We start from the raw sequence: 9,670 nt of genomic DNA, 5'->3' as shown, positions 1-9,670 counted from the left end.
ATCTTCTGCCTGCCTCAAACCCATCTAAATGTTCTTAGTTTTTCCTCAAAAATAAAATCATAGTTTGGATCAGGAGCCATATTTTTACCCAATTATTCACTGTCAAATTTATTTGCTTCTCTGGGTCCCCTTGAGAAACAAGCCAACTTATTCCTTCACTCTACCCAGTTAAAGTCCTGAAAGAATAGGTGAATACACATCTTTTTTTTTTTTTTTGAGCTCGTCGTTAAGTAAACTAGCTAACACCCTTGAGCGTCCACCAGGAGGCGCCCGGGGCGTCGAAAGACCTGCGGTGGAGAGGCGGCGATGGATGCAGCAGCGATGGAACCCGGCATCCTTTTTTAAGAATCAGCGTGAGGGAAGGGAGCAGAGCTGCGTTATTTTAGGGAGACCTTGTCGCACTCCCCCTCTCGCGTGTAGGTAGCGTCTAGGGTGTGTGCGGGCCCCATGGAGAGACGCTGGCGGTGGCTGCGGTGGCAGCTGGGGCTCCTATCGCAGCTGCAGCCGGCAGTAACCCGACCCCGCCAGCGCAGGGACTGAAGAGGCGCAAGAGACAGCGGCGAGCTGCGAACAAAAGCCCTCGGCGCGGAGCCCGAGCCTGGGACCCGCGGTAAGTGAACTGCCCAGGGGACCCGGGAGCTCCCGGGCTAGCTGAGCCCTAGAAGCCCCCCTCGCTGGAATACGGTGGGGGGACTCGGAGGGCATCTGCGGGCAGGTGTCCGAGTCTAGACCGGGGTGGTTGGTGCCTTTAGCACATTCAGACTTGGAGGGGATCGGGTGAATCTGGGAGGACACAGGCGCCTTCTCTGTCCCAGCAAACACCCAGTGGGGGGCAGGGGGAAAGGCGGGCACAGCTCCTAGCAAGCCCTGCCCAAGAGGCAGGAGCAAGAATCGATCACCCCTCCCTGAGAGGTCTTTTGGGATTAAGGCATTTCTCTCAGCCTTTCCATTGCCCGTGGCCCCCGCGCCTGGGGCTCCTTTAGCAGGGAGAAATCAACGACAAACTTCTTCCCTAGGCGAATGGGGTCCCTGCAGCAATGCACTTTGGGGATGAAGAGGCCTCTTCCTTTTTTGTTCCTGCAAAGCTGCATCCCCGGTCGCCCGCCTAAGCTACAAACAAATACGCTAATCCTCCCGGGAATCCTCCAGCGCCTCCCTGGTCGGCTACTGCCTACACCTCGATCTTTTCATCTTAACTCCAGCGGGCAGGAGATGCATCTAGCGGGACAGGCGCCAGGGCAGCTGGCCGCAGGCCTCCACCCCGCACTCCGGGGCTCGGGGAGATTGAGGCTGCTCTCTGTGCACCAGTCCACCCCCCCCCCCCACCCCGCCTGGGTTTTCAGGGCATCGGTATTAAGATTTACGTTCCACCGGGCCTCTGAGCCTAATCCCAAAGCGGATTAAGTTGGGAGGGGGGTGAATATGAATGGGGAGAGGGGAACTGTTCTGAAATGTATTCTTCGATGTCTCTCCCTTGTCATCCGCAGAGACTCCACAAAAGGACAGGGCCCAGCCATGGTGGACCCCGTGCCTGAAGAGGAGAAGGCGGGAGCTGAGCCCGGAGGCTCGGGTGGGGACGGAGCCGGCGCGTCTGTGCCCCCTGACGCCCAAGGCGCCCAGCAGCCTGCGGCCTCTTCGGCCTCGGCCTCGGCCTCGGCCTCTGCGGCGGTGCCCCGCAAGGGTGAAGTCCCGTGCGCAGCAGAAGGCGGGCGGCGGGAGCAGTCCCCGCTGCTACACCTCGATCTCTTCAACTTCGACTGTCCGGAGGCCGAGGGCAGTCGCTACGTGCTGACCAGCCCCCGCTCGCTAGAGGCCTGCGCCCGCTGCGCGGTCAAGCCGGTGGAGCTGCTGCCACGGGCCCTGGCGGACCTGGTGCGCGAGGCCCCCGGCCGCTCCATGCGAGTGGCCACGGGTCTGTACGAGGCCTACGAGGCGGAGCGGCGCGCCAAGCTGCAGCAGTGCCGGGCCGAGCGCGAGCGCATCGTGCGCGAGGAGAAGCGGCGCCTCTTCACGCCGCTGGGCCCCGCGGCCGCCGCGGCCCCGGCCCCCAGCGCGGGCAGCAGCAGCAGCTGCAGCAGCGCCAGTCTGCCGGCCTCGCCCGCGCCGCGTGCCGCCCGCAAGGCCTCCTCCAGTCCTTCTCCGGCCCGGACCCAACCTCGGCCCGCGGCTTCGCGGGCGGGTAGGAAGAGCCATTCGCTAGACTCGCTGTCCCGCCGGCGCGAGGGCGCCCTCAGCTCCGAGTCCGGCGCGTCATCGTCGTCCTACAGCGGGGAGAGCCTGCGGGAGCTGCGCTGGCCGCCGCGGGCCCCGGCCAGGAACAGCTGCCCGGCGGGGTCCGCGTCCTCCGCCCTCAACCCTCTGGGCCGCCCGTCCGCCCTGGCCCTGGTTCCGCTCACCGGCCGCAGCTTCAGCCTCGGAGACCTGAGCCACTCGCCGCAGACGGCTCAGCACGTGGAGCGCATCGTGCGCCAAGTACGCGCCGAGCGGGGCCTGCGCGGGGTGCCCGAGCGCGACCGCAAGATCGCGGCGCTGATGCTGGCGCGGCACCAGGAGGAGCGCCTGTTGCTGGAGCAGCGCGCCGCAGCCCACGGCCAGTGGGAGCAGCAGCGTGTGCGCGCCGAACAGCGGCGGGAGCGCGAGGAGCGCGAGAAGCAGCGCGCCCTGGAGCAGGGCCGCCGGGCCTGGGCCGCGCAGGTGGAGGAGCGGCGCGGCCGCCGGGGCCGCGAGGAGCGCGAGGCGGCGCGGCGGCGGCAGCGGCAGTGCGAGCGCAGCGAGGAGCGGCGGCGGGAGCTGGCCGAGCGCCAGGGCCTGCTGCGGCGCGAGCGGGCGGAGCGCGCGGCCCGGGAGGACCGGCTGCGCAAGTTGCAGCAGGAGCAGAACCTGAAGCAGCGGGAGGAGGGCCTGCAGGAAGGGCGGGAGCGCGCGGAGCAGGTCCGCAGGGAGCGCGCCCAGCGCGCAGCCCGCGCCAAGCAGCGGCAGGAGGGCCAGCTACAGCGGGAGAAGCGGGAGCTGAGCCGGGCCGAGCGGGCGCGCCACGAGGCGCTGCTGCAAGGCCGGGCCCGGCAGGAGCACGAGGAGCGAGAGGGCCTGCGGAGCTCCCTGGAGGCCAGTTTGGGCCGCGCGCAGGAGAACTACGAGCAGTTGGTGGAGCAGCGCACCCGGGAGCTGCGCGAGCGGGCCCGGCGGGAGGAGCTGCAGGGCCGGCGGGCCAAGGAGGCTGCCGAGCGCAAAGAGCGGGAGCATCAGGCACACCTGGAGGCGCTAGCCCGGGCAGGGGAGCGGCGGCTGCAGCACGCGGCGCAGGCGGCCGAGGAGGCGGTGCAGCAGAAGGCACGGCGCGTGGGCCAGAGCCGGTTGGAGAAGGAGCGGACCCAGCGCGCCAACAAGGAGAAGGTGGAGAGGGACGAAGACTGCCGCCGGCAGGAGCTGCTCCAAGCCATCGGGCGCAAGCTGGAGCGCAGCGAGCAGCTGTCGCGGGAGCGACGTAGCGCGCTGGAGAGCGCACGCTCCACAGCCCGGGCCTCTTTCCACGTGCGTGAGAAGGTGCGAGAGGAGACCAACACGCGCTCCTTCGACCGCATGGTGCGCGAGGCCCAGCTGCACGCCAGCCTGGACCGCAAATGACCGCAGCCCTGCGCTGGCCAGACAGCCACGCTCAGCCCGGGCGCCTCCCTTGGCCACTTTGCCCAGACTGTGGGAGTCCCCCGGCCCAGCACCGTGGCCCGCCAGGCTTCTAACCAATGAGGCGTTGAAAGGATGGATGTGCCAGACCTGTCAGTCCGCCGCCTTTGTTTTTAAAAACTGACTTTGTAGAAGACGTAGCACAATCTGACCACATCCCCCCTTGGTGGCTCTCGCACTGGCCCTTACCAAGCTCCCCTCTGTGTCTTTTGGGTTGGAATAGAAAAGAGCTGGGAGAAAGGGGCTGGGTCGGGAGTGGGGGGAGGGCCCCCGGAGGCTAGAGAGTGCAGCGGTGATTGTCCCCTTCTGCAACGGTCACCCCAGTCGCCTTTCCCACCTTGGTGTCTCCGACTGTGGTCACTGCAGCTAAGGAGGCATATCCCCGGCTTGCCTCGGGCTCTTAAAATAGGGCAAGTTGCACAAGGCTTGGAGGGCTTGCAGAAAAGTACAACCCTCCCAAGGTGTTAGGCCACAAGTGACCCGAAAAGCTGTTGATCTTTGTGCGGTTGACTTTTAGTCTGCCACGTGAACAAATTCTTGTCTTAGTTCTGGTAGTTTTTCGTTCGTTCCTAGGTGTTCTAGTTAGACAATCATACGCAAATACTGATCAATTTGTATTTTTTTCTCCCTCCTTATTCTCCCAAGTGACCCAAGAAACCGGTGGGTTTGGTGGTGCTGTTTAGCTTTAGTGGAAGGCCCCAGCCCGGGGGGAGGTGGGTCCCTGAGGCAGCAGTGTTCCACCGGGTCACACTTTCTTACAGGGTAGTTTCAGGGGCAGTGGTGTCTGACACCCACCTTCCGGTGTGGAGCCCACTCCTCGCAGGCAGCAGCCATGCCTTAAGAAGCAGAGCTACCTGATGTGCCTGCCCGGGCCAAGCCTGCCTAGTTATCCACCCTGGATGCCGTCCTGAGGGTGGGCCCCAGAGAGTTTGGAGTGCAGGATTCCCTCTGTGAAGGAATCGTCACCACCGCTCCCGGGGCCATTTCCTGTGGTGGCTCAAGAGCTGGAATGGCCTCTTTGCTGTTGAGAGTTGTGCTCGTTATTGTTGGTAGTGTGGCTTCTCCTCCTCCCCTCCCCCATGTGACGAAAAAGGGAGTCTCCCCCTTAAATGCCTGGTTCCCTCTCACCGATGACTGAAAGGATTTAATTGGTCTCTCCATGCCTCACCTTCCCCGTTAGCCAGATGGGGCCATCAGTACTCTTCTGGTACCTTGAGGTCTCCTGGATCCAAAGCACCACCTCAGTATTATTTGCTGGTCTTCTTTGTGCCTTTCTTGACCTGGAGTTGGGAGGCAGGAGGGCTGCTGTTGGCCTAGGCTATTTCTGGGAATAAGGATTCTTAGCATTGGAAGTGTCGGTGCTTCATGAACAGATGGTCATTTAGCCTCTAGGGGGAAAGACTTACAAGGCCAGGTCACTCCCTGGTCCCAAAAGTCCTGTTCGGTTGTCTTCAGGCAACTTTAGCCCTTAGAGTGCTCCCCTTCCGTGAAGCCAAAATCAGCCCCCAGCCATATCCACCCAGTGACTCTGCCTTCAGCAGGGAAGGTGGAAGTAAGACATTACTTTTTACATTAAACCAGGATCAGGAAATAAAGGTTACCAAAAAAAAAAAAGAGAGAATCAGGGTAGACAACTACTATACGAGACGTATTTCATGTATATTCTGCTGGGCAGAATTGTTCCTAAAATGTTTGGTAATACACACACATCCACTCCATCAGCACCCCTGCTCCCCAATCACATGCCAGCAGGTACAAGCATAGCGTGTAGAAGGAAACAGTGCTTAGGTGTCACACTGCAGAGGTTGCAAAACCGGGAAGGAGCTGTGCCAGGGTTTGTTTCTTGAATGGGTGAATTTTTCCCTGGTCAGTAACCAGGTTGTCAGTGATCTGTAGTAATTGTCATTGTCTGTGAGTCAGGGGCATTTCACTGAAAAGTTAATGTGGTCCTGGTTCTTATCTTGTGGTTCCTGATTTGCTACAGGGCTTTTGAAGCCTGAATAGAAAGTTCTGCCTAAAACTACTGACCTCCAAAGTATATGCATTCATTTGAGAGGGACACAATCTGGCGTTTTGGATAAGGTGCTGTAGGTACATAGGTGACCTTCCCTGGTTCTCTGTTCGGTTTGTTTTCTGACTTCCTGAGTGACTTTGGGTGGATCACCTCTCTGGACCTTGGTTTCCGCCCCCTGTAGAAAGGCGATCGTGGTCTCCGCCCTCCCTCTCACACCAACAGTGTGAGGATGAGTCAGAATCAAAGTGGTGCTCCCAGTTCCCTGACTTTGGAACTGCCGGTGCAATCGGTATAAACAGAAAGGACCCTGTGACTGTACTGTCTAGAGAGTGTAACGTACTGTCGTGACCTAGTGCAGAAAGGAATGCCCTTGAAAAGCACATTGCAGATCATAGGGTCAGATGTGATGCAAAGATTCAAGTCTGAACGTCACCAAATTAGAGGTTTGCGCTTAGAGAACAGCACTATGTAAAGTCAAAAACTTTTGGATTCTTTAAAAAATCCATGTAGCTAAGTGGAATTGAAACAAAAACAGAAGCGAAACCTGGTAAAGACTGGTTCCTCCAAATTTCAGATCATCCTCTAGAATATAGACCCATCTCTAAGTTCTAGGATAATTGGTCATGTTGCTTTTTGAGGAGGAGCAATTTCTAGAATCCTTTGTTGGCTCTTTTATTTATATTCTTCTCTTTGAAGTGATGCCAGAGAGGAAGTGTTTCTCATTCCGAAATGCAGCAAGAGAAAATTAGAGGGGTGGGGGCAGTGGGGATCACAGATGGAGAAAGGCTTGCTTCTCCTGATGTGAACATTCTCACAAGTACCTGGAATCTGCGCACCAGGCTGGAAGTTTTCTTACCGTCCAGGAGATTGCAGTCTTGAAATGGCCACAGGCATTCACGTTTGCCCTCTTGGAACCTGCTCTTGCTCAGAGAAGGGAGAAGGTGAAGTGGGGTGAGGAGGCATGGGAAGCGTTGGAAGAACTTTAGTTTGATTCATTACCAAGGAAACAAGCAGAACAAAACCGTTTCAGGGGGAATCGTCGGTGAAGCTAGCCCCGTGTCCTGCTCAGGCCATGACCAATGCCTACAGCACACCTGAACTGGAAGATGGAAGTTTCCTTTTGGAAGCACACAAACTGAGTCTTCAGTGGGAGCAGTAAGCAGGATTCGCCAAAGGTGAAGAGTCTGTGAGGTCGTGAAGGCGTATGTGAATGCAGTTTGTGTTCGGGCCATTCTGTGAAGCTCACCTCTTATCGTTCCTTCTCCTTCAAAAAGTCCATGGAAACAGAGGGGTGACCAACTCTACATAAGGGGCTCTATCTTTTTTACCATTGAATCCTCGGTAGTCCATGATTTAGCCCCTGCCATATGGTAAGCACATGAATACTGAATGGAGAAAGGGGTAGACGACGGATGGATGATGGACAAGTGAATGGTAACCAGAGGGAATCTGTATAGAATAGATCGGGTGGGCAGGCCTTGATTCATTTGACAAATTTGTATTGAGTGTCTGCTCTGTGCCAGGCACTGCTCTTGGTCCTGGGAAGACGGAGTCTCTCTGATCATTGACCCTGGGGACCAGTTATGCTGCAATGTCATGAGCAGATGCCTTTATTTCCCCACTGGGCTTAACTACCTTCCCACGCTGGTTTCCATGCACATGCAGACCTGATGGTCCTTCAAGCACAAACTTCAAGACTTTTCAGGTTCCTGGGCACACGCCATCCTCCAACCAACCATCATCTAATCATGTTGTTCTCTTTCCCTTGGAGGAGTCTTGACTAATCAGGTCAAACTCATAAGGTCATGTACTTAATCAGCTTTAAATTACAGTAAAAAGAGAGAGAGAGAGATTAATTACCTCCAAGGGCATTATTTGTCCTGCCTTTAATGGATGCAGCGTCAATAATGATTGTTGACCTAGAGAACTGAGCCTCAGGCTGTGCAGAGTCCCAGATCACCAAAACAGGGTACCCACTCCATCATTTGACTGTTCTTGCTGAGACAAGAAACTCATTTCTGAAGCATTCCCAGTTTTAAAGCCCCAACAAAAAGAGATTTGTGATCGATCCTAACTCGATGAGAAAGTTTAGTGAATCAGAATATCCCACTTCTTAAGACATCCAGGTGGTGGAGGTCACCCACAGGTGGCTATGTGGACTTGCCTTTTCTCCACCGTATGACTCCATCTCCACCCTGCACATCCCAGAGAGACGTTCGGCAGAGGAGCATAAGGAAAGCTGGCATTTCTTGACACATCTGGAAAGGGACTTTCAGGAACCTGGCAGATAACTCTCAGTTCTGGAAATGTTGTTCAGGCCTTATATGTGACACTTTGGCTTTGGGTGTCTGAGGCAGAACCTGCAGTATTACTCCTGATCACATGCTTTAGTTACATGACTCTGGACAAAAGAGCGCTTCGTCTGCTCACATATGTGCTCTGCTCCATGGATTTCTGGTGCTCTCTCTACATGCGCCTCCTCACAGCCCCGTGCAGACCCCCACACGCCCCAGCCCTTCATACTGTCTCTGCTGCCACTTGGGCTTCACCTAGGTTAGGGCTGGGACAGAGGGTGGAGTTGGTAGGGTATAGAAGGGGAGGGTGGTTTTTCTCAGAGGAACACTGGTCTTCACTGTTTGCAGTATTGTTACTTCCTGATTCATGAAACACTGTCATGTCCTACGTGAGCACAAAAACCTAGTCCAAAGTGATTTTGAAGTCTTCCTGCCTGTCTTCCTCTCCACCAGTATAGTAGTGACGGCATGTTTTTGTGTCAGATGCTTGCACAATTCACGGGATTGTCAAAAAGATGATCCAGATCTACTCCTTCTTTGAGTGTGCATGTGCATACACAAACACACGTACACATACGTGCACACACACACACGCTCCTACTGATCCCAGCATCAGCATTCTAACAGAGGGAAGGAAACTAGCCATCTGATTCTTCCAGGGAAGGATAAGTGCTGGGAAAATTGAGCTGCCCCTTGGTGGGGGTCCATTGATTGCACCTACCTCCAGCCCCAAGTCTGCTCCAGGCTCTGGCCTGTAAGTGTGGTGTCCATGTTTCCCAAATCCGTCATTGAGCCACGTGGATGACAGAGGGTTTTCATGCTGCCACTACATTTCTCCTTCTGCCTACGTAGTGTGAGAGACTGACTGGGAAATGGAATTTGGATGCCAAAATGTTGACATTCGGAACATTTCAGTGTGACAGAATGACTGATATCTACAAAGTTTTGAAAATCAAGTCCATGTGGTTAGGCTTCAAGGCAAAGCATTTGGCAAAGGAGCAAGCGTCTTGACTTATTCAAACTATTACCTACTGTTCCACACGCCCCTCTTGCCATCTGTAAAATGGGGACAGTAAATCCTACTTGGTGGGGACTTGTGAAATGAGTTACTGCTTGGGCAGCAGCGCAGTCCCTGGCACATAGCACTCAATTTGTGGATACTGTGATTCTGAACTTGGGAGGGTGGTAAAGGAAGGGATGGGGTAGTTGGACTTCAGCCAGGTGGTCCTAGTGGACCAGGCTTGGATGGCAGCCCTTTGCGGTTGTGCGTGTCCCTTGCTGTGTGGCAATCCCCCAGCCATTCCAAGGAAGGGGCCCTGGAATTATGGTTCTCCAGGAATGTGAAATTGTCTAGGTTTGGGGGAGGGGAAGGGATTACCTTGTTCACCAAATGTTTGGCAATAAAATTGACACCTGATATCATCTTTGAAATTTTAAGACTTCCTAAATGATAACTAAAATGACAGAATGCTTTAAAATTTGTACATATTTCTTGGGGAAAAGAGAGTGTGTTTCTGTCCTGGTGAGACTTAAGTTCTACAGTAGCATCTTTAGCAGAGAACCAAGTGGGCGAGGTTGTGGGAGAAGCACTGTCCTGGGGTGCTGTGGTACTGCACCACGTGGCGCCTGGCAGGAATTCTGGGCCGGGCAGCCGTCTCTGCTCTGGCCACATGGGAGTGAG

At 55.9% G+C, this 9,670-nt stretch overlaps 1 protein-coding gene across 1 annotated transcript; it reads left to right on the top strand.

Moving 5' to 3' along the window:
- The first annotated feature begins 268 nt into the window (after nt 1-268).
- CCDC177 (coiled-coil domain containing 177) lies at nt 269-9,406 on the top strand. Its single transcript, XM_070592870.1, has 2 exons — nt 269-610; nt 1,488-9,406. The coding sequence occupies exon 2, from the start codon at nt 1,516-1,518 to the stop codon at nt 3,622-3,624; it is 2,109 nt and encodes a 702-aa protein (XP_070448971.1). The 5' UTR covers nt 269-610; nt 1,488-1,515; the 3' UTR covers nt 3,625-9,406.
- Nucleotides 9,407-9,670: the final 264 nt, after the last annotated feature.

This window comes from Equus przewalskii, chromosome 25 (genome assembly GCF_037783145.1).
Source record: "Equus przewalskii isolate Varuska chromosome 25, EquPr2, whole genome shotgun sequence".
Taxonomy (NCBI): domain Eukaryota; kingdom Metazoa; phylum Chordata; class Mammalia; order Perissodactyla; family Equidae; genus Equus; species Equus przewalskii.
This window is presented reverse-complemented; position numbering and strand designations above follow the sequence as displayed.

Bases quoted from the DNA above. Each gene is read 5' to 3' on its own strand.
- CCDC177 (XM_070592870.1), top strand. From the start codon at position 1,516: ATGGTGGACCCCGTGCCTGAAGAGGAGAAGGCGGGAGCTGAGCCCGGA.